Source organism: Alexandromys fortis, unplaced genomic scaffold, assembly GCF_014885135.2.
Source record: "Alexandromys fortis isolate MF-2015 unplaced genomic scaffold, M_Fortis_MF-2015_v1.1 scaffold_36, whole genome shotgun sequence".
Classification (NCBI taxonomy): Eukaryota; Metazoa; Chordata; class Mammalia; order Rodentia; family Cricetidae; genus Alexandromys; species Alexandromys fortis.
In genome coordinates, this window is record NW_026067915.1 from 11,327,306 (window position 1) to 11,353,468 (window position 26,163).

Sequence of the window (26,163 nt, forward strand, 5' to 3'; positions counted from 1 at the left end):
TTTTTTTTGAGACAGGGTTTCTCTGTGGTTTTGGAGCCTGTCCTGGAACTAGCTCTTCTAGACCAGGCTGGTCTCGAATTCACAGAGATCCTCCTGCCTCTGCCTCCCGAGTGCTGGGATTAAAGGTATGCGCCACCACCGCCCGGCCTCTCTTTGCTATTTTAATTTGAATTTTTGTTGTTGTTGGTATTTAAAAGTTATTTCCCACATAGGCTAGCCCTAGCCTCAAATTCCCTATGAAGACCTTGAAATTTGACTCTCCCGCGTCTATCCTGTTCCCCACTCCTATTGGGAACACAGGTTTGTGTCACCACACCCTTTTAGAATTCCTTTGTATTGTGTGTGTTTGTGCACAAACATGGAGGCCAGACTTTGACATGGAGTGTCTTCCTTAATTGCTCTTTTCCACCCTTTTATATTTGAATGTGTGTGTGTGTGTGTGTGTGTGTGTGTGTGTGTGTGCCTGTGAGGACAGAGGACAACTTTCAGAAGTCATTTTCTCCCTCTGTGGGGTCTGGGGCTCAGACTCAGATCATCAGGCTGTGCATCAAATGCTTTTACCCTCTGCACCCAGTTGCTCCCCTACTTCATGTTTGTGGGAGAGGATCTCTCACTGAACCTGGAGCTGGTCCCAGGGGTCCTCTTGTCTCTCGTTCCATTCAGTGCTGGGATTACAGGTGTGCACTGCTTTTTTATGTGAGCTCTGTGGGACTGAAGGATGGTTTTCATGCTTGCTTAGCAGGCATGTTAGTGTAGAAGCCGAAGAGTATTTGGAGTAACATTACCGAAAAATTGAGTAGGAGAGTATTAAAGTCATCTAAAAGCTGACCATAAAGTTACTTTAGAAGCCAGATATATTTTTTTAAAGATTTATTTAGTTATTATGTATACAGTATTCTCAGTACTCTGCCTGCAAGCCAGAAAAGGGCACAGATCTCATTACAGATGGTTGTGAGCCACCATGTGGTTTTTGGGAATTGAACTCAGGACCTTTGGAAGAGCAGGCGGTGCTCTTAACCACTGAGCCATCTCTCCAGCCCCAAAGCCAGATATTTTTAAACTACAAATGATATTTTTAGAATAAAAAAAGCAGTCCTTTATATTGATGCTAAGTATTTCTATAAGTTACATACTTTTAGGTAAAAATTAAAATTACTGAAGTGTTTGGTTTAAAACTGGAGATGAGTTGGGGAGAGGGTTCAGTGGTAAAAGCACTTGCCTCACAAACCTGACATGTTCAGATCCCAGAAGCTCATATAAAGAGCCAGCTGTGATAGCACACATCTGGAATCCTTTCATACTTATGGTGAGATGAGAGGAGGAGGCAGGAGGATTGCCTGAAAGTTTGAAGGCCAGCTAGCCTGAAGTATCTAGCACCGCAGAAACGAGAGATTCTGCCTCCGCAAAGTGGAAGGAAGAACCACTCTCAAAATTGTCCACTGAACCTACATATATGTGCTTGAGCATTATGTGTACACACCACACACATACACACACATTCGTGTCCTGGAGCATATGTGTACATACTACCACACATATACACAGATCTACATATGTGCCCTAGAGCTTATGTATACACACCACACACATACACACTTGTGCCCTGGAGCATATGTGTACACACCACACACATACATGCAGATCTACATACCACCACATGCACATAATACAAACATACACACAGATAGCTACACACGTGCCCTGGAGCCATATGTGTACATACCACACACACAAGGGAATAAAATTTGTTTTTCTGAAAATGTGGAAGCATTTGCCCTCCTCCCATTTTTAAACAGTCACACATAATGAGTGGTGCTTTGGGAAGGAACTGAAGCCTCTAGAAAGGGCCACAGATAGGCTTCTTTTTCTGTAATGTGTTTATTATAATTTATAGAATCTCTTAGGCATTCAATATAGCTTGCTCATATCCATCTCTCACAGCTCCGCCTATCTCCCTCGTGACCTTTTTTTTTTTTTTTTTAAATAGCTCACAAAGTCCAGTTTGGGCTTCCTGCATGCACATGGGTGTGGGTACACTTGCCGGAGCATGGGCAGTCTATCAGAGATCACACCCCTGAGAAAATTGACTCTCCCTTTCCCAGCAGCCATCAGTTGCCAGTAGCTCTTTAGCTAGGGGTGGGGCCTTGTGAGAGCCTCCCCATCATGCTGAAATGTTGACTGACTTGATCTTTTGTGAGTCTTGTGTGGATAATCATAGCTGCTGTGAGTTCCTCAGTGGCAAGAGCCCTGTCATGTCCAGAAGATGGGTTCATAGCAGACTTCCCCAATCTCTGACTCTTAACTATCTGATTTTCTTTTAGGCAACCTTGATTCTTTTTAGTAGCTGTGTGATATTCCATTGTGTATGTGTGTGTGTGTGTGTTCTTTTTGTCTATAGGTTCATCTGTTGATTCTGCTTTATTGAATTGCTGTCTATTGCCTAAGGACATAATAGGCATTCAGGCATCTAGGAGAACCAGAAGCTTATAGGTTTTGATTATAGATTATGCTTAGGTAAAAAGACACTTTCTACCAGGCTTTATGAAGTGGCAGCCATAGAGCTGGTCAGAGCTGATGGTAATGCTGCTATTCTTAGGAATTGATTTACTTTTAGGTCATGGTAAATAAAAGATTAAAAAAAAACTTTTTGCAAGTAAAAAGCTTTCTTAAAATGTGAAGAATTATCATAGTCAGCAGGAATTATGAATATTAATTCCAGCTTTCATTTAAGGCTATAGCTTCTTTTTTAAAACAAACATGAACTTTGGTTTTCTTATTTGTTGTTTTTTGTTTGTTTCTCTGATTTTGAGACAGGGTCTCTCTTTATAACCCTGGCTATCCTGGAACTCACTATATAGACCAGGCTAGCCTCAGACTTACAGAGACACTTGCCTCTGCCTTGATAAAGGTGTCTGGTACCACCTGGCTGTTTTTGTTTCTTTGTTTTAAGACAGGATCTCCCTATGGAGTGCTCGCTGACTGGCTGACTGGGAGTTCCCTGTGTAGACATGGTCCACCACACCTGGCAATGTTGGACTTCTAATAGTCTTTCAGCACACATTTATTGAGCACCTATTTTGTGTGGACACTGCTGTGCTTAGAGGGTATAGAGTAGACTATTATAGCAGGTAGCTTAATCTAGAGGGAAATAGACATTGAAGACCATGTAATGGATTCTACCTCAAATTTTAGATATTTAGCATTTTCTTTTTGTCTTGAGAACCAGTTATTTGTGTGCTATAGTCACTGGCATTCTTAGAATTGAGGAAATATGTAATATGTGTATTTATAACTTTGTTAAGTGCTTTGAGAGAACAGTAAACAGTTTCATTAGAGAGTGTGCCACAGGGGACATGTTTGAGGGCCTTGGGAAGGCTTCCTTGGAGGAAGTGGCCTTTCACCTGAGGTTTGAAGGATGAGGGATATTCCCCAAGGGAAAGGGAGTTGTCAGAGAATTTTTCGAAAGCTTGTGAGGCTGAAGGAGTGTGGAGAATTCAAGGACCAAGAGCAGTGGCTGACATTTGTCCAGTGTTCATCATTGTACACTGTCTCAGTACTTTAGCAGACAGCCACAGTTTATGCATCACCATTTCATCAGAGATTAATAAAAGCCATGGAGACATCAAGTAACTTTGCCAAAACCATGATGCCAGGAAAGGCTAGCGCTGGAATTTCCCATGGTTCCTGCCCTCTTAACTGTGGTGCCTCTAGTTTCCTCAGGGTGACAACCAAGACAGAGGAGAAGAAAAAGGAATTAGCTAATTCAAGTTAGTGGTTTGCAGTTGGGGGCTAGTTTTGTTCCTTGGGGATGTTTGGCAATGTATGTAGACATCTGTGTCTGTCACAGTGAAGGGTGGTGTGGGGAAGGTGGCCTGGCAGTTGTGGGTAGAAGCTGAGGATGTTGCTAAACTCCCAGCCCAAGCATGAGCAGGGATGAGGTTGAGAGTCCTGATGATAGACTCATGGTTATGTTCAGAAGATTTAGTCTGTGCTAAAAGCTAAGTGAAGAAAAATCTGACTTATGATACCAATATTCTCTTCAGGATAAAATATTACTACTTTAATATACATATCTCCTTCTTGATATAATGGTATATCTGACTCAAAAATCACATCTGGCTTGGTAGTTGAACTGTGGTTCTTCTTCTCTACGTTCAAGCATGTTCTTGAAAGAAAAACTCAGAACTTTTGTCTCATATCAGAAGAGCCACCTGATGTGGGACAGAAGAAAGATAAAAATGTTATCAAAACTCTGCTTTCAAAATTTCAACTTCTCCCCATAGCTATTTTTGCTTCTCTGTTAGCTTTCTTTGAATAAATATCTATCAAAATAAAAAAAAAAAACCCGCAGTGGGGGAAACAGTGAAGGTTTTCTGCAAGGGAGTGACATGATGAGAAGGACGGCTTATTATAGGTTGGAGATTGTGTCACAGAAGAGTGAGTCATGAACCACAGGTAGTGGGGGTGGTTGGAATGGGAAGATAAGCAGCTGGTGCTTTGTGAATAGCTATGGATGGGCGGCAGAGACAGGACTGGCGAATACGTCTGGATGGATGGTAGGGAGCATCAGAATGAGGAGGGAGAGCATGATTGCTTGTTGGCATGTGTTGTATTTCAGGTGGCTATGAGATACCCACATACAGTTTTCAGGGTGTTTGAGAATACAGACTGGGAGCTCAAAGGTGAGAGGTGGGCTTTAGCAGATTCTTGATACTTGGATGTGATGTTGTATATGGAAGTTACTGAACTCAGCGTGTGGACGCCATCATCTAGGGAGAACGGTGAAGATGGCTTCTTTTCGCTGAGTCCTGGAGTTCCAGGTCAAGTTAGAATTTTATCTTAGACCTATTTTTTACTTTATGTATTTGATTCAGATTATTCTGTGCAACTTGGATTTGTCAGAAAAAATAATTTCATATGATTCAGAATTACTCCTATTTGTAGTTTAAACATGTTCTCAATGTTGATTTGCAAAATTCTTAAAACAAGAGTCATTTTTTCAGTTATGAGAAGTGAATGCTTTTCATTTCTACCCAGTTTTAAAAAAATCAAAATCTCTTTTCTGCTTATTGATTACTTACTAGCACGTCCTCTGAGAGCAGGCCAAAGTTACGACTTTACTCAGAATTCTTTCAGGTGTCTTGGTGCATGAGCTGAGCCAGTCTCTGTTGCTCCCTTGTCCTCAGCTGAGGAGAGAAGTGGAGGTGGAACTGGAGTGCCTCTCACTCCTGCTCGTCTACCCGACTCCTGACGTGGGCCAGTCACCCACTCGGGAAGACCGACCACTGTTGCTCTCAGTATCGCAAGTCCCTTGGTTAGTTGTCGTGTCTGGAATTAAGGGAATATTGTTATACTAAAGGGTTCATTTTGTCCAGGTGAGATGGAGACATTCACTGTCACCTCCTTCAGTCCCAGTACTGTAAATGAGACACTGTTGGCAGCACCCCCAACCCCCTCCCCCACCCCACCCGCTCTTACGTGCTGGCTCACATTCCCTCCCTGGGTCAAACTGTACCATTGCAGAGCCAACGGTTTGCTTTACTTGGGCTATTTATTGGTTTGTATCCAGACCCTCAGTAATTAAACTGCTTAACCTTAGATTTCCTTTCTTATTTGGTAAGATTGTTTTTTAAAGATTTTCTGTCAAAAGGTCTTTTGACTAAAAAGATGAAACAGTTGTTTGACATTAGGAAAAGATGAGTTAAATTTTCTAGATTTTATTATTTTGGCTTTATCTAATACACATTAGTGCTTTTGTTCAGAAAAAATTAAGTATTTGTCCTCAAGTACCAAAACTTCTTGAAAAAATGGCTTAATACATTTCAAGATCTAATTAAGAGAAATAGTATCTCACATTTTGGATCTAAGGGAAGTTGCTAGGAACATGGAGTAATAACTTTTATTTGTTAATTTGGAAACCATGGCAACACAATAAATATTATGTCTCTTAATTTGTCTTTCAGTGCTCTTTTGGCCTGAGTGCCATGGAAGAATAAACAAAATTAACCCAGTAAATGCTGAGTATGAGCTACCTGAGTTAGTCATTTTTCTTGAGTGTTTCATGTTTTGTTTGTTTGTTTTTTTTTTTTTTGAGACAGTCTCATTATATAGCCCTGTATGACCTCAAATTTATGATCTTCCTACTTCAGACTTCCAAGTGCTGGTATTATAAGCCCATACCTTTACACACCTAGTGAATGAGAAAAGATTCACTCCATGTCAGGCTGGCCTCAGACTCATAGTGGCCTCCATGCCTCAGTTCCCCAGTGTCTTCAGGTACAAAGAGTGGAAAGAGCAGAATGTGGAGAACTGCTGGGCTAGTAGCTCGCGCCCTGCAGTGAGTACAGCCGGAGGAGGCATGCTGGAGGAGTGGGGCCGTGCAGTCAGGAAGGTTTGGAGTTGACTTTGAGAGGTCACAGTCAGATGTGACTACAGGGTAACAACCCTAGCTACCATGGATGCATCTGGAGGAGGGGAGGTCACAGCTGTGTGTGTCTTGTTAGGAAATGATGAAAGCTTGAAGGAAGGGTGATGGGGAAAGGAGGGTTTAGGGAGACTGGCAAAGGTGTAGAGACTTGTGGGAACTGGGTAGGTGGGATTCAAGCACTGATTGTGGAGGGAGGCTAGGAAAAAAGAAGTCTTCATTTTATCTTCTGGGTGATGGGACAGTAATAGAGGCTATAAACAAGGCAGGGAACTTAAGGGGGGGTTATACATTTAATTAGGTATTTATTGAGTCTGAAGTTCTTGTGGGACACCATCCATTTTTAATAGCCTGTTAGATCAGGATGATGGGGAGAAACCTGTCTTGGACATAAAGATTTGCTAACTTTTATCAACTGAAGTCAGTATCTTCCAGGAGAGAAGACAGAATGCAAAGAGCAGGAGGTTAAACCCAGAAACTCTGGTTCTGTTAAAACTTGAAGAATCTAGAAAAGAACTGTGTGTCCACACAGGATTTTGAAGGAGGAATGTTCAGGATGCCAAGAGTGTTCAGGAGGAATGAGGGGTTAGTGATGTCAGCTATCCAGAAAGAATTGAGATAAGAACTTGGAAATTGCGCTGGGTTTGGTAGTTAGAGGTCATTAGTGACATTTGCCTGAGCAGTTTCAGTCCAGTGTTTGGGCAGAAGCCAGATTGCAGTCATTTGAACCAAGTGAGAAGTGAGGAGAGGTATGTGAAGACATGGCTGATCTGCACTGGGGTGGGACTTGTTGGCCTCTTTCTTAAAGATGGGAGAGACCTAGTACCCGCTTTAGATGAACCAATAGAAGGAAAGCTGAAGACAGGAAAGGTGGATAGTTGGGGCAGGGTCCTGGGTGGCTGAGTCCTTCATGGCAGTTTCGAGGGGATGCGTTGAGAGTGGTGGACTTGGGGTAGCACTGACCCGAAACAGGAGGGCTGACTCTTGAGTGGGACTTCAGAGAGAGGAAAAGGGATGGCATAGAGACTGGGAGACCTGTCCTGGGCAGGAAGATGTTCAGGGAGTGCCTCCTTCAGGCCCCAACCTGTATTTTCTACTTCAAACATATTCTCAGACATATTTGAAAGATGCCTTCTGTTGTGGAAAAAATTAGCATAAGAGAAGAAATACCTTATGTAGGAGAGAGAAGAAAGATTATATTGCACAACTTTCTCCATGGAGAATAAAAACCAGTTACATTGTATTTCTTAGAAATTCTCCCCTTCCAGTTTATTTAGAACAGTCTGTAGTAATATGGCATGGTCTTGGGTGGTTCTGTTTTGTTTCTGAAAGCATCTATGGTTCATTGTAATCTTAGAGTATATACTTAAAAACAAACAAAAACACCTATCTGTTTGTGGTTCACTAGGTACTGTTTATAACTTGATGGACCTACCCCAGTTTCTAGAATGTATGCATATCTTGTAGTTGGTTAAGTCTTTTGACTCTAAATTGTTAGATACTAGGTCCAGACTATTGTTGAGTAAACATACCTTTGTTCCCCTACCAGTATAGTAGTCTCAAGTGAGATGTGCAATAAGGATTTTATTGAAGTAAACAGTGAGCACTGCCCAGGAGATCAAGCAGGCCCCTCCTTTTTGTCTATCCACTGAACAAAGTTTATAACAGGATTGACAGGCTTCGGGTGAGCCTTTGGCCGGAATGCTACAGGGAACCCCAGCAAATTTAACCTAGTCCTTCTGCCTGCTAAGCTGAAGCAGTTACAGAACTTAAATTTAAAATGCAGAAAGCTTGTGGATGCTTTTAGTTTGAGAAGCTGTATTGTGCGTATTCCTTGGGGTTTCAGTAGGTTGACCCAATAGTATACAGTGGGGAGTCCCAAGGAAGGGAGAAACTGAAATCACAATTAAGAAGCTTTGAAGGCTTTCAGTGAAAGTGGTAGGAGCTGCTGGAAAAGGGGGAGCCTGCTGGAAGGAAACCAGGGATGGATTAGGTCAGGATTGAGGGGAGTGGGGTGGGCTCCATTGCTGGAAACTGGGGACCCTGGAAGCAAAGCTGCCCACTGGTTGAGTGTGGAGTTCGTTTCTCTCACTCTGTCTGTGGCTAGCTCATCCACTAGGGGGTAGAAGTGAAGGCTTTGATTATGGCTGAGAAGTCAGAATTGTGATGATGAATTAGAGTTCTTCAAATTGGCTCAGAACTGAAACTACATAGATGAGCACAAAGGCTGGGCATAGTAGAAGGAGATTAAAGGACTGACTCGGGAACCAGTAGGACCAAAATAGTACAGTTACACAGAAACTGGAGCTCACAGCAAACCTCTGGTTTGTCTGAGGAGATAGGCTCAGACTCGGTGTATAAATAGATAGGTGGAAGTGCGTGGTTAAGAAAGAGTGGGGACTGCAGTGTGAGTCTCAGGCTGCGGGTCTTGGCTCTGGTATTTGCTATTAGGTGATTATTATTATTTTTATTTTGCTATCAGGTCATTATTGGCACGGTATTTGTCCTCTGTATCACAGAGGTTGATTTTGTGGATTAATAGCAACTAGTCATCTAGCCTTGCTAGTAAGTCAGTGCTCAAATGATGCAGTTAGGACAGAGTGAGGTCTTGTTTCACCCACTCTCTGCGAAGTGGCCTTTGTTTATTTGTTCGAGATGGAATCTCGTTATGTTGTCCTTGTTGGATTCAAATTCATGGGCTCAAGATCCCCTGGCCTCAGCCTCCAGACTAACTGGGACTACAGTTGTGTTCCACTGTGCCAGGTGCAAGTTTGGGTTTTGATTGTAAGAAGATTATTCTGATAATATTGTTTAATTTTAGGCAAGGTTATCCCTTAACAGACTACTGCAGTTTGAGTTGGATTCTGATCTATTTTCATAAGCTTATTTCTCAGGCCCTGATGTTTAAAGGTTTAATTAGGGTTTATTTAGTAATTGGTCTAAGAAATGCTATATATTCTGTGCCCTTCTGAATTTCCTAATGTTTGTTGTTATTAAATATTCTGACTTAAAAGGAAGTTCAACTCAATATTTCCTAAACCTCCTAGGTCATAAATTCTCCTTCCTCCTGTTTATACATTAAACTTTGTGAACTGGAATTTTGTATATTGTAGTATTTATTTAACTTGAGCTCTCTCTTTCCCTTTCTTGCTGTTTGTCTCTTTCTTTTTGTGTGTTTGCATGTACTTGTGTGTGTCTTTGAGTCAGGCTCTCATGTAGCCTAGGCTGGCTTCCAACTCACTATATAGGCAAGGATGGCAGACTTTTGGTCTGCCGTTATCTCCTAAGTGGTAGGACTGCAGGTGTGTGCCTCCACACCTCGTAACTTAGGTGGCTTTTGTTACATTTAGTTTTATCTATTCAAAAAGCCCAACTTAAGGAATCAAACAGAGAGTTGTCTCAGCAGCTAAGAGTGCTGAATACTCTTGCAGAGGATCAGGGTTTGATTCTCAGCATCCACATGGCAGCTCCTAATGGTAACTCCAGTCTTAGGGGATCTCACACCTTCTTCTGGCCTCTGTGGTCCCTGCATGTGCATGGTGCACAGACATACATACAGGCAAAACACCCATACAACGTAAAATAAAGGTAAAGCAGGGCATGATGGTGCACACCTTTAATCCCAGCACTCAGCAGGCAGAGGCAGGGGGATTTCTGTGAATTCGAGGCCAGCCTGGTCTACAGAACAAGTTCTAAGGCAGCAAGTAGGTGCTACAAAGAGAAATCCTGTCTCCAAAATTCCCCCTCCCCACATACATACACAACAAAATAAAACAAAATCGTATAATTCAGTGGCCAACACATGCACCATTTTAGGATATTGCGTGCTTTTAAAGTCTGTCTACTGGGGCGTACAATCATCCCTTCCTATCTAATTGCAAAACATTTCATCAGCCTCCTGAGAACTCCCTTCATAATTAGCAGTTACTTCCTATCTCTTTCCTTCCCGGCAACCAGTAGTCTATTTTCTGTCTGTATAGATTTGCTTATTCTTGGTGTTCTATATAAATAGAGTCATTCACGTGTCACTTCTCATGTCTGACTTCTTTCACTTAGCAAAGTGTGCTCAAGGTTTATCCATGCTGCAGACTGTGTCACTCTTGTGTTTGTGTTTAAGGCCGAGTAGCATTCCATCAGTGGACACCCACATTCATTCATCCGCTCACCAGCTGCTGGAGTGTTGCTTGTCTCTCCTTTTCGACTGTTACGAGCAAAGCTGTTGTGAACATTCGTGGAGACATATGTCTTCATCTCCCTTAGGAACACATCTAGGGTAGTTGCTGGGTTTCTGATAACTCTGATTTAAAATCTGGAGAAACCGTCACACTCTTCTAAAGCAGTGTATTCCCCTGTGCCCCTCTACCATTGCTGAGGGCATTCTGGTCTCTCTACATTCTTGATAGCTCTAGTTATTTAGTTTAAAAAACAATCTGTTTTATTATAGCTATTCTAGTAGCTGTGCAGTGTGACTCAGTGGATGTGAGGTCTTTTACTTCTTTTTTCCCTTTCTCATTAAACTTTTCTTTTTAAGCAATTTTTAAAATTTGTGATACATTTTTGGTCAAGTTATTTCCAATAAGAAGCATGACTAAAAACAAACAGCAGTAATGACTTAAAGCTTCCATCTATACTCAAACAAGCGTCCACACGGCAGTCTTTTTTCTGAAGGCTTTTCCAGGCCGGTCTTCTATGAGATATTCTCTTTCCACTGACCTGGTAACAAGTGTTAGGGATGATGCTTGGCCTGGGCATAGTTGGTGGCCTTCCTAGCCTCGTCACCTTTTTGGAGCAGAGTTAGAGAAGCGTCTTAACACACACAGAATTGCTGGGGACCTTACCGATGGCAGCTGTACCAGCTTCCTGGAACCGAGGACTGCCTTCCAGCTTTGTTCAGAATGTTGAGTCGTCTTCCCTTCAGCAAACTTGCAGAGTCCAGTAGAGGGGCAGAGCCTGCAATGATTTGGCTTGGATGGTTCAGGATAGTCATGAGCAGTGGAGGGTGGCTGCTTCCAGTCACAGCTCATATCCCCCTCCCCCCCCTTAACTGGCAACAATTGCCAGAATAAACACTTTGATGGACAGCTCTTAGGAATAGCTTCACTCAAAGCCTCACGGTGCATTTCAACACACTTTACTTCAGTTGTGACATTGGCTGGAGAAAGGCAGCCACTATAGAGTGAGGACAGTAACTTCCCTCAGCTCACAGGGACTATACAACACCACCAGTTTTGTAAACGTCTTGGAAGGGGAGGCACAAAGGCTTTCAGTTGGACAAGTTGATGGCAGGATACAGTCTGTAATTGGTGTGGTTCCATTTGCATTGCCACCATGAGTGACATTCCATTCTGTGAATCAAGGCATGTTGGCACTTGACTTAGACCAGGAATTTGGCCCAAATGCTACAGTGTGAGGGTGGTGGCTTATTTCTTAGTGTAAATACTACCTTCCTAAAAAGAGCTTTGTTCCTCTCCTGGCTAAAGGGAGGAACAGTTAGTTGTTTCACACCGAGTGTATAAGCTAGAAGGTATGCTCATGTCATGTGCCTGCCAGCTTTTTTTTTTTTTTTTTTAATTTCAAGACAGGGTTTCTCTGTGTAGCAATGATTGTCCTGGAACTCTGTAGACCAACCTGGCCTTGAACTCAGAGATGCATCTGCTTCTCAAGTGCTGGGTTTAAAGGCGTGCGCCACCATCATCCAGTGGTCTGTCAGTTTTTTGAGAGACCAGCTTTAAACTTGCCATCTGCAGCACCAACAGTCAAGACAGCATAGGCAGTCTGTAATGGTGCACCTGTCATCTTTTTTTTAATAGAAGTCTACGCTCTGGGGCATCAGTGACAATCACTTAATACTTGCAGGTCTCCAAAGTCCACAGGAGATGTCACTGGTTGTTGATGGGGTTTCTGTCCTGCCTGGTTCCCACAATTATGTCCCAAAGAAATCACACCAAGTTATAAACTGGTTGGCCCATTAGCTTAGGCATCTTATTAACTCTTATAACTTATATTAGCCCATTATTCTAGTATATGTTAGCCACATGGCTCAGTATCTTTTTCAGCAATGCAGTCACATCTTGCTTCTTCTGTGTCTGTGCCGGGACTGCAGAGGAGTGGGTTTCCTCCTTCCCAGAATTCTCCTGTTCTCATTGACCCACCTCTACTTACTGTTTGGTTGTCCCACCTATGCTTCCTGCCTAGCTACTGGCCAATCAGCATTTATTTAAAATATAATTGACAGAATACAGACCATTCTCCTACACCAACTGGTGTTGGCTACTCATGCTCAGCCCTCACTTTATCTGAAGATCCAGACACTTGAAGGAACCCTTTTCCATTTCAGTGCCTACTTCATAAGCTTTCAATGTTTTATGTGTCTGAGTGTTTTGCTTACATATATGTATAATACAAGTTATAAGTTATATATCCTGGGGTTAATCTGGATTAGCATCTCCTGTAGCTACCCTGGGGCTAATCTGGATTAGCATCTGCTATAGCTATCCTGGGGCTAATCTGGATTAGCAATTCCTGTAGCTATCCTGGGCCTAATCTGGATTAGTGTCTCCTGTAGCTATCCTGGGGCTAATCTGGATTAGCATCTGCTATAGCTATCCTGGGGCTAATCTGGATTAGAGTAAGGATGTGGCCAAGGATGGGGAAATCGCTGCAAAGCAGAAACCAGAGAGATTTGAAAATTCCATGTGGCACTTTGAGCTGTTTATGAATTTCCTTGATATTCTGACCTTAACATGAAATGAACTTGTTTATTTAGCAGATGTTGGGACATGAAGTTGTGGGGTGCCAAGAGGCATGCAATTCTAAAAGGTTTTATGTGTATGGTTGTTTTGTGCATACATGTTTGTCTGGCTGCTGCTGGTGTGCTTAGTGTCCACAGGGGCCAGAAGAAGGCATCAGATTCCCTAGGACTTGAGTTATAGATAGTTGAAAGCACCATGGGCATGCTGGGAACTGAACTCAGATCCTCAGGAAGATCAGCCAATGCTCATAACACTGAACCATTTCTCTAGTCCTATTTTTTTTAAAAAAATGTTTTAAACACATTGTACGTGTGTGTGTGTGTGTGTGTGCACGTGCGCGTGTACAAGTGCACGTGTGTGTTTGATAAGAACTTGCATGAGTCAGTTTACTCCCTTCTACCATGTATGTCCCAGGATTGATTGTCAGATTAGGTGACAAGGGCCTTTACCTGCGGAATCATCTCCCTGCATTCCACTTTAAAGACAAGGTCTCTCTATGTAGCTCTGGCTGGCCTGGGATTCACTGTGTAGACCAGGCTAGTCTTGAAATTTTATTGAGTCCCTACTGCTTTTGTCTCCTGGATGGTGGGATTACAGGTGTGTACAGGTATACATGTGTATACCACCACACCTGGCTTATCATTTTAATATAAAGTTATAAAGATGCATAGAGATATGAGTGTTTAGTATTTATGAAAGATGTAATGGGAATAATCATCATATATTGTGGGAACTCTTTCCTGGGGAGATATAAACAAATGTCTAGCTCTTTATTAGAGGGTATCAGCAATAAACCAAAGTATGATTCTACTAACTTTAATCAGGCATACTTACAGAGCATGGTTGGATAGTTACTTATAGGAGTAAAGCAGCCATATCACCCCAAAGTTTCACCCTATGGAGAATGATGACTTTGCATAGCTGCTTGCTTATATGGAGTCTCCCTGTCAGTTAACCTGCCATAGTGTATACACTAGTACCTCCTTAGACCACAAGGCCATGTGCAGTTTGGGGCAGAGTCATACTCAGTGGGCAGAGGACAGGAAGCAGAGGGGGTGTTTAAGATAAGGGGTTGAGTGTCTGATCCTCCCCACCCCTCTTCCTTTGAGGGAATGCCAACAGTTAACAGGCCCCATCCTGAGGGTCTACAATTGTTCACAGCTGCTCTGATGAAGGTGATGGCTGTTCTGCCCCAAGGATAGTACTAGACAACTTCCTAGAAAGTAGTCTTCTAGCTGAGTGAAAGACAATGGGCAGTGCTTTCTGCCAAGCAGGTAGTCTATGAGGAGAGCCTTAGAAAACTATAGAGCTCAGGCAAAGAAGGGGATGGGTGACTGGCCTACGAGGAGCAGCTCCCAAATGTGAGGAGCCTACTTTCTGCTTTTGCCTCTCCGCTCCTTCTGTTTGTGCAGCCCCTCCACTTCTTACCCCATCAGAAATGTCTTTGTCAATTCTGTGGCCTCATAGAAGATGGACTTATAGGGCAGGTTCTAGAGGAATGGATTTCTGAGGTGGTCTAGTCCAAGCAGGAGATGGAGCTTTCCTGCTGTGGCTCCGTTTACATCAAATGCCCAGATAGCTGATGATTAGAGATTAGTGGTTGCCAGGAGCTAATGGGGAGATAAAACAGGAAGGAATTATTCATGTATGTGGACTTTCTCTTTGCGGTTCTTTGAGTTAATAGTGATAGTTGTGCAGTCTTATGAATGTGCTGAAAGCACCAAATTACATTCTTTAATAAGACTGAACTATCACCATACCACCTGAACACACTGCTCTCCTTTAAAAATGGTGAATTATCTCTGATGCTTAAATTATATTTCAATTTAAGAGGGAGGGGAAGGAATGAAAGAGACGGAGACCCTGAAACAAGCAGAGATTGGGACACTCCGTGATAGTTTAAATATTAGCAATATTGAAAATGAAATAGCAGCCATTTCTTAAGTTTTTAGTCTGCACAATTGATAAGGACAGAAATATGGGAACAGAGCAAGTTTTGGAGAAATAAGTAGTGAGCTGTGTATTTCATGTGTAACCAAGGCAGACAGGTAAAAATAATGGCCCTGATTTGAAGAGAGTTTTGAGACTAGAGAAAGAGGGCAATGTGTGAAAGTTGGCTGAAGTCAGTCAAACTTGTTGACAGGTGATATTTTCTTTTTCCTTGGAAGATGTGTGCTGCTGTTCCTTTTTGCCTAGACTGGTCTATAAACTGAGCTTTGTGTTACTTTTCAGGCAGAAGCAAGGCTAGCAGCAAAGCGGGCCGCCCGGGCCGAAGCGAGAGACATCCGCATGAGGGAGCTGGAACGACAGCAAAGAGAGGTAACGCCAAGTGTGTGGTGTATTGGGGTGCGGGATAAAAAGCCAGGTTGGATCTCATCGTCTTGAGTCTCTGTTTCCAGGGCTCAGGAGTTCAAGGGTTGCTGTGAGGTAGTGAGAGGGATGTCCCCAGGCTGGACGCGTTTTTTTCTCTTCGGGGTGCTCTCTCCTCCACTTGAATGTAGGTCTAGGTCTTGTTCTCCCAGGTCAGCAACTGCGTTTTCTCTTTAGATAAACCATCTGAGAATGAACACAGAGAGGAGGGGCATTGCAGACAATATAAAAGCTCTGGCCCCAGGGTGGCGAAACTAAAGACTCCTTCATTCTTCACTTCATAATCCCAGTTCTCTGCCTTTGAAATAGTTAACTTAGGAAGTCTGTTCTGGACATTTTTCTATATTTTCTTACAGTATAAATATGGTTTCTGCCCACAGTGTTACCATCCTCACTGTCAACCCTTATATTTCCATAGGATGTGGGGAGACACCTCTATAATGGTCTTTGTGCTAAATGAGGAGGCCTGGGAGTTTTGGAATGGGAGGTTTTGACATGACACATGTGCAGGTTCAAGTAGAAACATGACAGTGAACCCTGATTCCCCCAGAGAGCTAGCTGAGTCCCCACACTTACCATTTGAATCATACTTAGTAATGTAGGAAAATGGTCATGGAAGAATATAGGGAGAACCCCAAAGTATAAAATTGATAGAACACCCCAAAACAAACCAACCAGTGCCAAAATATAGGACCAGAAAGAACTGGTTTAATCAGTACTTTGACTTGACAGCCTGTAGTTATAATTGGTCCTCTGTTTTTCTGTAGTCTACATATTTATATTATGCTTTTGTCTTCAGAAAAATGGAGAAAAGTAAAATAGGTAAATGAAAATTGAGCTAAGATAAGATACTCATTAACTTTTCTTCCTGACATCTACTTGGGTCTGAAAAGTCTCACAAATATTTCAATACTATTTATAAAGGGGAAACATCTGTGGAGGAGTAATTTATTTTGATGTTATTGGTAGATTTTTCTATTGACAAGTTAATAAAAGACATTTATATATTTGTGCTCTAGGCTGATGTAATTTTTCCCCCTTAGTTAAGGTTAATATTGGATGCAGTTCTTGGTTTGAAATGTAATGTTCCAATGCATTGTCTCTGTACACCTAAGGTTGTACTAAATTACAAATAGGAGAGAAAGTTACTGATAGAGGTTCTGTCCATGCAGAGAACCATGCGTCTTTTTGGTGGTGAACATAGTTTAGAAATCTCTTGTATTCTCAAAGTGTAGCTTTGAGTCACCTACTATTGTTGTCCTGGGCAAGTGTATGTGATAAAGATTTTTTGGAGAATGCAGTGTTTTGAAAACTGTTCAGTTTATAAAACTTTTTTATTCATAGCCTTCTTCTCATCATTGCTCTGACCGGAAATGGGGGCAGATTCAAAAGTGGCTGGTAGGCCAGGATTGCCTGTCCTGCATGCTGTGATAAACTGTTGAACTAATGCAACATTGCAGCCAAACATTAACTAATGGTTTGCAAAGTAGGCGCTTGGTCTGTGTGAACAGAAGATTATATGGGTCCTCGTAGTCCAGCCGTTTCCTTTTGCTGTGGGTAGCCTCACTTTGACCTCATGGAAGTCCCAGATCAAGAAAGAACGAGTAAATGAATGTGTTTTAGTAGTTTGGGCCAGACTAGAAAATATTAAATACAAACAAAAGCATATGTTGAAAATCTTATATTTCAGTTCTCTGTTCAGGGGATGTGAAGATAACATTTAAAAGAATCATTGATATGTGTGTAGCTTAAACATTGAGAGTCTTGCACTTAGGAAGTTTTTTGTTTGAGGTTTAAAATGTAGTTGGTTAACCTGAGTCTTGACTGGTAGCTAGGACTGGACATACGCAGAAGGTGGGAGCGTGTTTCAGATGGGAGTAATTGCTACTCCTCCCTCCTCCTGCCCCTGTTCTTTACTTCTTTCAGATTGATTCTTCCTCTCCCTTCCTACCATACTCTTGGCTCCCTTGTTTGTGAGCCTACAGGTTATCATGTGATATTCTTGATATAAACTTTAAGTGGCTAATAAGTTTTTAGTGAAATCTATGATGTATGACCACGCATAGGACTCTGTTGCTAGATGATTCTTTTCACGTCAGATATTTCTCTTGATTGTAGCTCTGTGTGTGTGCATGCATGTGCTTGTGTCACTCTTATCTTGTTGGGATGTGAGTAGGGAGTACTAGAAACATGAAGTTCGGGAATGAAGGAAGCTACAGTGTGTTAGCACCATGCTGGAGCTTTTTGCCTTGCTTTATCATAGGGGGTGCTCTCCATTTTGTAGATGGGCTCTTTAGGTTTTTTGTTTTTGTTTTTGTTTTCAGTCAACTTAAATCTAGACATACCTGGGAAGAGGGAATCATAACTAAGGAATTTTATCCATCAGATTGGTCTATGGCCATGTCTGTGAGGTATTTTCTTAGTTACTAATTGATATAGGAAGGCCCTGCCCACTGTGGGTGGCACCGTCCCTAGGCAGGTTGGCCTAGCTATGTGAGAGGTAGCTGAGCAAGCCAGAGGAGGCAACATAGTAAACAGTGTTCCTGCATGGTCTCTGCTTCCGTTCTTGCCTCTAGGTTCCTGCCCAGACTTTTCTCACTGATGAACTATATAGCCAGGACAAACCTTTCTTTCCCTAACTTGGTTTTGGTCAGGGTTTTATCACAGCAACACAAAGCATACTAGGACAAGAGACGAAGGAGAGGTGTAGTGATGTAAGCAGCCTCATTAGTCATTGGCAGAGTCAGAAGGAGTGCCACAGCTGCTGACAAAGGTGAGGCAATCGAGGGGAGGGCTGGAATCTTCCTGCGTTTCCGTACAGTCCTGTGCAGCCAGCTTTCCCTGTTTTTCGTGGTTCTGATTTAAAGTTGTGCGCTTCAATCAGCAGCATGTTGGTGTGTGGTTGGAAGAGTAAATGCTGTTTCTAGTGTTTTCTAATCTGAAACTGAAGGAGCAACTCCAGCCTCAGCTCCATGATAATATTTGTAGACAGAGAAGATGGCTAAGCATGTTCTTGGGGCTGGGATTTTCTTTGACTGAAACTACTGAGTTTTACTTTAAGTGAACTTTTAAAAAGAATGTGTTTTATTTTTATTAACCAAATTGAATATTGTTGAGGGAGCTGCGGGCTGCATTCCTGCCACCCAGCTCCCGGCCGCCTGGCTAGCTTATGCCCCGAAATAACAACACACAAACTGTATTCTTTTAAGCACTGCTTGGCCCATTTCTATTAATGTGTGTAGCACCCTAAGGTGCGCTTACTGGGAAGATTCTAGCCTATGTCCATCCTGGGTCGTAGCTTCATCACATCTGCCCTGACGATGAGCTGCATGGCGTCTGTCTGAGGCGTCTTACCTCACCTCCTCTTCCTCCCAGCATTCTGTTCTGTTTATTCTACCCACCTATGTTCTAACCTATCAGGGCCAAGCAGTTTCTTTATTAGCCAATGACCTTCTTCCATCAGGATATAACAAGATAATTTTCCAGGAAGTTTTGAAGTTTTTATACTTTATTAATTCTTATGAGAAACTCAGTCGTCCTAGTTAACATCATTGTAGAATCTTTGCTCCATTTGTATGTTGCCATTACCAACATTAGCCTTTCATCCATGACTTAGAATTTTGAGAATGCTGGGGCCTCATTTAGAGCAGGCAGACACTCTGCCTCTGAGCTTTATCTCCAACCTGCTTTTTACTTTTTGAGACAGAGTCTGCGTTGACCTGGCAGAAATAGTCTGCTGGTCATCAGCCTCCTGCTCTGGATATTTATGTTGTTATTCATGATGGTGGCCAATCCTTACACAGCCAGGGAGGAAAAGACTCCCAAAAGTTTGGGCTAAATATGTCCCTGTCATTTAAAGCATTGTCATGCTTGGATTGTTCAGTCCTAATAAGACCACCCAGGATTCTGACTGGTTGTTTCTCATGACTGTGGAGAAGGGAACACTCTGTCTTGTATTTAGTACCTAAGAACACATTTTGTTGCTGCTTGTTTTCTTAGCTACTGGTGCTATCCCTTAAGGAAAAGCTACTGGCTGTTATATGTATTATCGATCCCACCTGGACAGTGAAGAGGGCTGTTCTTCCACAGAAGGAAGCCCTGAGTTTGTTGTTTCTATGTAACTGAGTTTCAGCAGGGTGGATGCTATTCAAGGTTCTGTGGGCCCATTTATGCTCTGGGAGATCCCTCCTCAACCCTCTGTGTGGTAACTTTCTGTCCTGAAGATAAGGGACCAGATAACACCCTCTCTATGGACCCCAGAACCCAGGCATGGTGGTGCCTGCCTATAATCTTGGCACTTAGGAGGCAGAGGCAGGAGGCTTGCCATGATTTTGAGGTTAGCCTTGCTTACTGAGTGAGACCTGTCTCAAAAAAACAGAATTCTGGAGTTGTAACCAAAGTTTTTCCAAGAGTGTTTCCTTCTAATTTCCTTGGATTTGCCACTTCACTGCTTTTCACAGTCAGGAGATAATCAAAACAGCCTCAGTGCTCTGCCTTTCTGCAGAGAGCTGTGCTACTGAGAAAAGCTGCCTTACAGCTCTTAAGGCATGATAAAAATTTGTCTTGTGTTTTCCTTACTGTTTTACGTGAACATATATTTTTCAAATTGGCTTAGAGAAATATTTTTGGCAGCTTTAGCCATGTGCTGGTAATTAGATTTAAGTTGATTAGAATTAAATTTAGTTTTTCAGTTGTGCATTGTATTAGGGTTTTCTAGAGGAACAGAAGTCATAAGATGAATATATGTAAAAGAATTTATTAAATTAACTTACATTAAAATAGTAACACCCTCACACTTGAGAGGCTGAGATCAGGTATAGTTAGTTGCTCGGTCCATCTCACTGGGTGCTTCAGCAGTTGGAATCATCTCACAGGCACTGCTTTCTAACTGCTGGGAGGTCAACAAGTTGGTATTTGATCTGTCCACCGATGGGACACCTCACCAGTCTGAATCTGGTGCCAAAAACCTGGAGAGCCGTTGTTTCTTAGTTCATGCTGGAAGGCTGGCGAGCCTGTTCTGTTGTCAGTGACACAGCAGAGGCAGGAAGGTAAAGCCACCCTGCTGTTGAAGGGAAGGCCGTGTCCCCTCTGCCACACCCTTTTAAATCTGAACTACTACCAGAAGGTGCTGCTCGCATTCTGGGTGGGTCTTCCGTATCAATTAAGGAAGGACAGTTCTTCAGCTGAGGCTCCCTAATCAGGTGATATTGGCATTTCAAGTACTCAGCTGCCTGCGGCTGGAGGGCTACCATAATAACACAAATATGACTGTGTCTGTCATCTCTGTTGGACAGTGCTCGTGTAAAGTATGGCTTTTGACTGTGAAATAAGTGAGCTGTATTCTTTGTCCAAATGAACTAGACAGTATGGAATATAAATTTCACTCTGTAGACTTCTGTAGTCTTTTAGGTCCAATTTATTACCTATCTGTCTGTCTGTCTGTCTGTCTGTCTGTCTGTCTGTCTGTCTGTCTGTCATCTGTCTGTCTATCTTGCTGATTGGCTAGCTGACTGGTGTGGTGGTACACCTCGCCTTTATTTCAGCACTCAGGAGGCAGAGGCAGGTGGATCTCTGTGAGTTTGAGGCCAGCCTGGGAGTTCCAGAACAGCCAGGACTGTTACACAGAAATCCTGATTAAAAAACAACAACAACAACAACAAAAACCCCACAAAAACACAAACTTTTTTTTAAAAATCTATTTATTCATTTTAATTTTATGTATAAGTATTTTCCCTGCATTTATGTGTGTAGACTGTTTGCATGGCTAGTACCTGCAGTGGTCAGAAGAAGGTATCGGATCTTCTAGAATTACACATGGTTGTGAGCCTCCATGTAGGTTATGGGAATCAAACCAAGGTTTTTTGGAAGATCAGCAGGTACTGTCAACCACTGAGCCATTTCTCTAGCCCCTGGGTCAGATTTTCAGTGGGAATTAAAGAGAAAAGCCACTCAAATATAGAAGTATATCAATATTTAATAAGATTTTGTTATAGAGTTATTTTGATAATTACATAATTGCAAATAAATAGGGATTCATCTGTCCTTGTATCTTTGATGGGGCTTTGTTCTTCAGGTGGGCTTTTGTTGGTTTTCTTTAGATATAAGGTCTTAATTATGCTGGCCTGGAACTCACTTTGTAGACCAGGCTCATCTAAACTCACAGAGATCCACCTGCTTCTGCCTCATAAACGCTGGAATTAGAGGACTGTACCATCACATCAGGCAGGATGTGCTGTCTAGAAGTGTTCTGTGGTTGGTAGAATAGAGTGAAGGGAGAAGTAGGTCTTCAATCTTGGAAATCAGCTTAGTACCCCAAATGATGTCGAGGGGCATGTAAAATTAATTTGCCTGTGTGATTCAAGGCTTTCTAATTAGCTTAGAATGAGTTACCACTTAACATGGAGTGTTCTGCTCTGCTAACTTACATGTCTCCTAGACTTTTGTGGTATCACTTACAAAAATGTAAATTGGTGATTAATGCCTAGAGATCACAACACCCTGTTAGAAATCAAGTCACCAAATCATGTTTGTATCAAGTGTAGCAGTGCATACAGTAGTTGTTAAAAGACAATTTAAAAAACACATAAAGATTGAGACCAAAATGAAGCAGTAAGCTGTGGCATTTTGGTTGACTTACTATCTCTGTTTTAAGATAATGGCAATAGATAGCCCATCTGTGTTTCAGATGCATTGCTGGATTGCTGTGGAGTGTTGTAACATTGGTTCATTTAGATAGGTAGCTCACCTAGACCAGTTAGATGTAGTTTTTAGTCACAGTGGAAATTACTTTAGCAATTGGGACGTTAAAATTCTGAAAAATGAGCAGTTCCTTACGGTGTCAGGTGATCATATTCTGGGCACTAGTTCTTTGCTGCCCATGACTCAGGCTTTGCTGTCTCCTTGCTGATGCACGATTGTGGAAACATTAGAATTGCACACAGTTACGTGTACTGCTGGTGTAGTCAGTCTCCTTATAAGCTGCTTAAGGCATGGCTTAACTATCAACTTATTTCTTAGTAGTTTAATCACATTAACGCACAGGGGTGTATTTCTGTATTTCTTTTATTTTCCAGTTAGAATAGTGAAAAGAGGGGGAAGAGCCCTGAAATGAAAAAACTTCCTTAGAGTGAGCACCAGAGTAAAGTACTTTTAAAGCAATGTACACTCTTCTTTATACATATATGACAAAGTAAACATTCCTTCTCACCTGTATAATCTGGCACTTATAATGAAAAAATAAATGTCTGCTTTCAGTGCTCAACCCAGCATCTGTTTGCTAAGTGCTGTTGTGTGTTTTAATCCTCGAATGTTGAGCTTCTCTGGGCCACGTGCAAATAAGAGTGCTTGGACACATCTGCTGAGCTGCTGCCTTTCTGTCTGATACATGTGGTACCACCAAACTCAGCTTTGGATCCTGCTTATTCTAAGAAGGTGCCGCTGTGCTTTTGACTGGCTGGTTTTTGCTCCTTTGCTCTGATAAACAATTACTTGTTAAATGAATAATTATCCATGTGCTTTCTTCTTCCCCAGGAAGATTCAGAGAGGGCCAGGTATTCTCACCGGTCTGGCCATCACCGTTCTTACCTGGTTTGTAGTGTTATGTAAACTTGCCTGTGGTGCTGTTCCTCCTTGTCTTCATGAAGTCAGACCTTTAATATGCTTGCTTTTATTTTTATCAGGGATTAGAGGATACATTGTCTCTTCGAAGCCTTGGCAGTCACAGGGTTGGTATTCTAAGTTGTTTACATCAAATAGCAAAGCTTTTAACAATAATCTTCTCTCAGCATCGGTGATTATCTGAGCAATCCAGCAGTGTCCATTTATGCCTCTTCATAACGTACATGAACAATGCTGGCAAAGCTCTGTATTAGAAAGAGATGTTTTCTCTCAAATTATTGCTAGAAGTGAATCAATTCTAAAATCTTGAATATTTTTATTTTAATCCAGGTTTTTTCTCGCTTTCTGTAGAAATACCTTTGATTTTAGAAGTATCACAAAATCATAAGATGGAGTTTTGTAGAATAACATCTGCTTTGTCCTAATTTTTTGATTTTTCTTATTTTCATATCATAAACTGACAATCTATTGAATGAACATAGCTTTGGGGCTTGTCTGGCTAATTACAGTTATAATTACATGGAACTGTTGACTTGAGATTTTTTCCTGCCATACGTATAGGAATTATGCTTTGACGTTTTGATTAATATTTTATAATATACCAGTCTTTTAGTATAGATTGTTATAAGTAGAGTGAGGATTTGCTGCCTAAAGTCTCGTGTGTTGTGCTGAAGCACAACCTTTCCTCTTACTTCTTAAAGAATTGGGCTTCAACACAATGTTTTGCACTTGTGTTATTTATGTTTTTCATCAGTAAAATCATCTTTCATATTAAGGGCGTTATTTGTTCCAACTCTGATTTCCTTCTTTATATAAAAGTGTACTACTTAAGCTAATACCTGAAATAACATGTATTAGCATTTTTATATTTTTAAGTACTCCACCTATTACACTCCAATACATTGTTTTCTTTTGGTGTATGTATGTGTTTCTAGAGTAACTTTATAAACTGGTTTCAAGTCATAAGTGCCCTATTTAGTTACAAATTTTAGACTTGTTTTGTAGTATTGACAAATTTTTGAAGAAACCTAAGATAAAATGGGTTTACAGGAGGCTGGAAAGCTGGCTCAGCGGTTAGAAAGCACTTGCTGCTGTTGCAGAGCCCAGGGTCAGTTCTTATCACCCACACAGCAGTAGCTCACAAACTCCTGTCACTCCAGGTCTAGGGCGTCTGGTGCCCTCTTGTGGCCTCTGTGTGCATATACCTACAGAAATGCTCCTTTCCAAAGTGCTTTTTGTGTATGAATGCTTTTTAGAAGGAAAATGTGTGCATTTTCATGCTTGCTGCTAGAGACATTTTTTTTCCTTCCTCTTTAAATAACTTTTTTAAAAAACTATATAATGAGTCTACCAAAGTTTCAAAGTTGAGAGTCAAGGACTGCAAAATGTTCCCCTTTTCCTTTTTGTGACCAGTTTCTTTGCTTTCAATTATAATGCTCATAATGTGAGTTTTCACAATTTATTATTAAATTGAGTATTTATAAATTTGCATATGACCTTGGAGCATTGATCTTTAAGTTTGACCTAAGTTAGGGAACTTTAAGTCAAATCTCCAAATAAAAGAAATTTGCCATTAAACTCATAAGGAACTGTTCACCTGGAGTGGGTATTAAAACTACCAGTTGGATATCCATTTAGTGGAAATTGTATCAGTAAACATTTGAGATACAATTTTAATTCTTTTTTTAATTTACGATAGCTGTGAAAATGTGTTCCCATTAATAGAAAAAAAACCTCTTTGTATTTTTTGAGGTTTATCTTAGGTGTATTGGTGCTGGAATGTGCATCAGTATCACATGTGTACAGTGCCCTCCAAGGCCAGAAGAGGCTGTCAAATCCTCTAGAGCTGGAATTAGAGATGATGCTAGGCATTGTGTGGGTGCCGGGAATTGAACCCCGGTCCTCTGGAAGAGCAGGCAGTGCTCTTAAATGTGGAACCATCTCTCCAGCCCCAACTCTTTGTATTTTTAAGAATTAACATTTGAGTGCCAAGGATGTAGCTAAGTGATTGAGTTCTTGACTAGCAGGTGCAAGGACCTAGGTTTAATTTCCATCACTGGAAGGAAAAGCCAGTGTGAACTTGAAGAGTAATAAAGGAGTCTGTATTATCTTCGTGTGTATGTGTATGGATTCAACATGGTTTACATGTACAGATCTTTACAAAATTAAGTCTGAAAGCTCAGTGATAAATTCTATTTCTTTTTAACAATGTGCTTGGTTTTTGCTCTCTCTGGGGATGGAACCCTGTTCCAAGTGCTCCTCCACTGAGGCTGATCAACTTCCCTAGCCTTTGAGATAGTTTTCCCCGTTTTGCTTTAATTAGATGATCTTAGGAATTCTAAGCATTTGGAGTTTTTGTTTGTTGTTTTATTTTGGAGATCAGGTCCAGGGTATATGGCAGACCACTCAGCTACCACTAGCTCTAAATTATTGACTTTTAAAATAACTTTACCAGTTCCACTAATCTGAATATGCCAGACAATTTTTGTCCTCTATAAAAATAAATATAATGGTCTAAAATAGTGACCTAAATGTTCTAATGGTTTACCATAAAATTTAGAGGTTTCAGTGTTTCTTTACCTGTGTTTTTAAATTTACGAGTTATGGTTTTAGAAGACTCATACTGTCTGCACATTTATTTGGTTTTGAAGCATTGGAGGTACGTGGATGTGGGTCAGGTACACTTAAGGTTTTATGCTGGATTTTTAGGATTTTGAACTTTTCTTTTGTCCAGTTAGTTATCTTTCAGAAACTGCTCTGTTGAGAGGTGCCCTGCTAGAAGCTACATGGTTTGAAAAGTGCTATAGACATTAAGACTAAAAATAAAAAGGACAAAGGAAGCTTGAGCCTGAATGTAGGCCTAGGGGAGGGAAGAATGAAACTGTGTATGTTTGCTTGTTACATGTGAATAGATTGCTAATAACATGAATAGCAGGAGCTGCCTTAAAAATCACCACAGATGCTTGATTATTGCTTTGTGTACAGTGTGCAAGAAGACAG

At 41.4% G+C, this 26,163-nt stretch overlaps 1 protein-coding gene across 5 annotated transcripts in view; it reads left to right on the forward strand.

Annotated features, from left to right (window-relative positions):
• The window catches only part of Lrrfip2 (LRR binding FLII interacting protein 2), a 103,113-nt gene that overhangs the window by 26,718 nt on the left and 50,232 nt on the right, over positions 1 to 26,163 (forward strand). For 3 of the 5 annotated variants that reach the window (XM_050139226.1, XM_050139224.1, XM_050139222.1), the window contains exons 4-5: positions 15,409 to 15,495; positions 23,226 to 23,270. In XM_050139226.1, the coding sequence (XP_049995183.1) occupies positions 15,409 to 15,495; positions 23,226 to 23,270 (132 nt within the window). The remainder of the gene's footprint in view (positions 1 to 15,408; positions 15,496 to 23,225; positions 23,271 to 26,163) is intronic. The other 2 variants (XM_050139225.1, XM_050139223.1) reach the window with 1 other exon arrangement.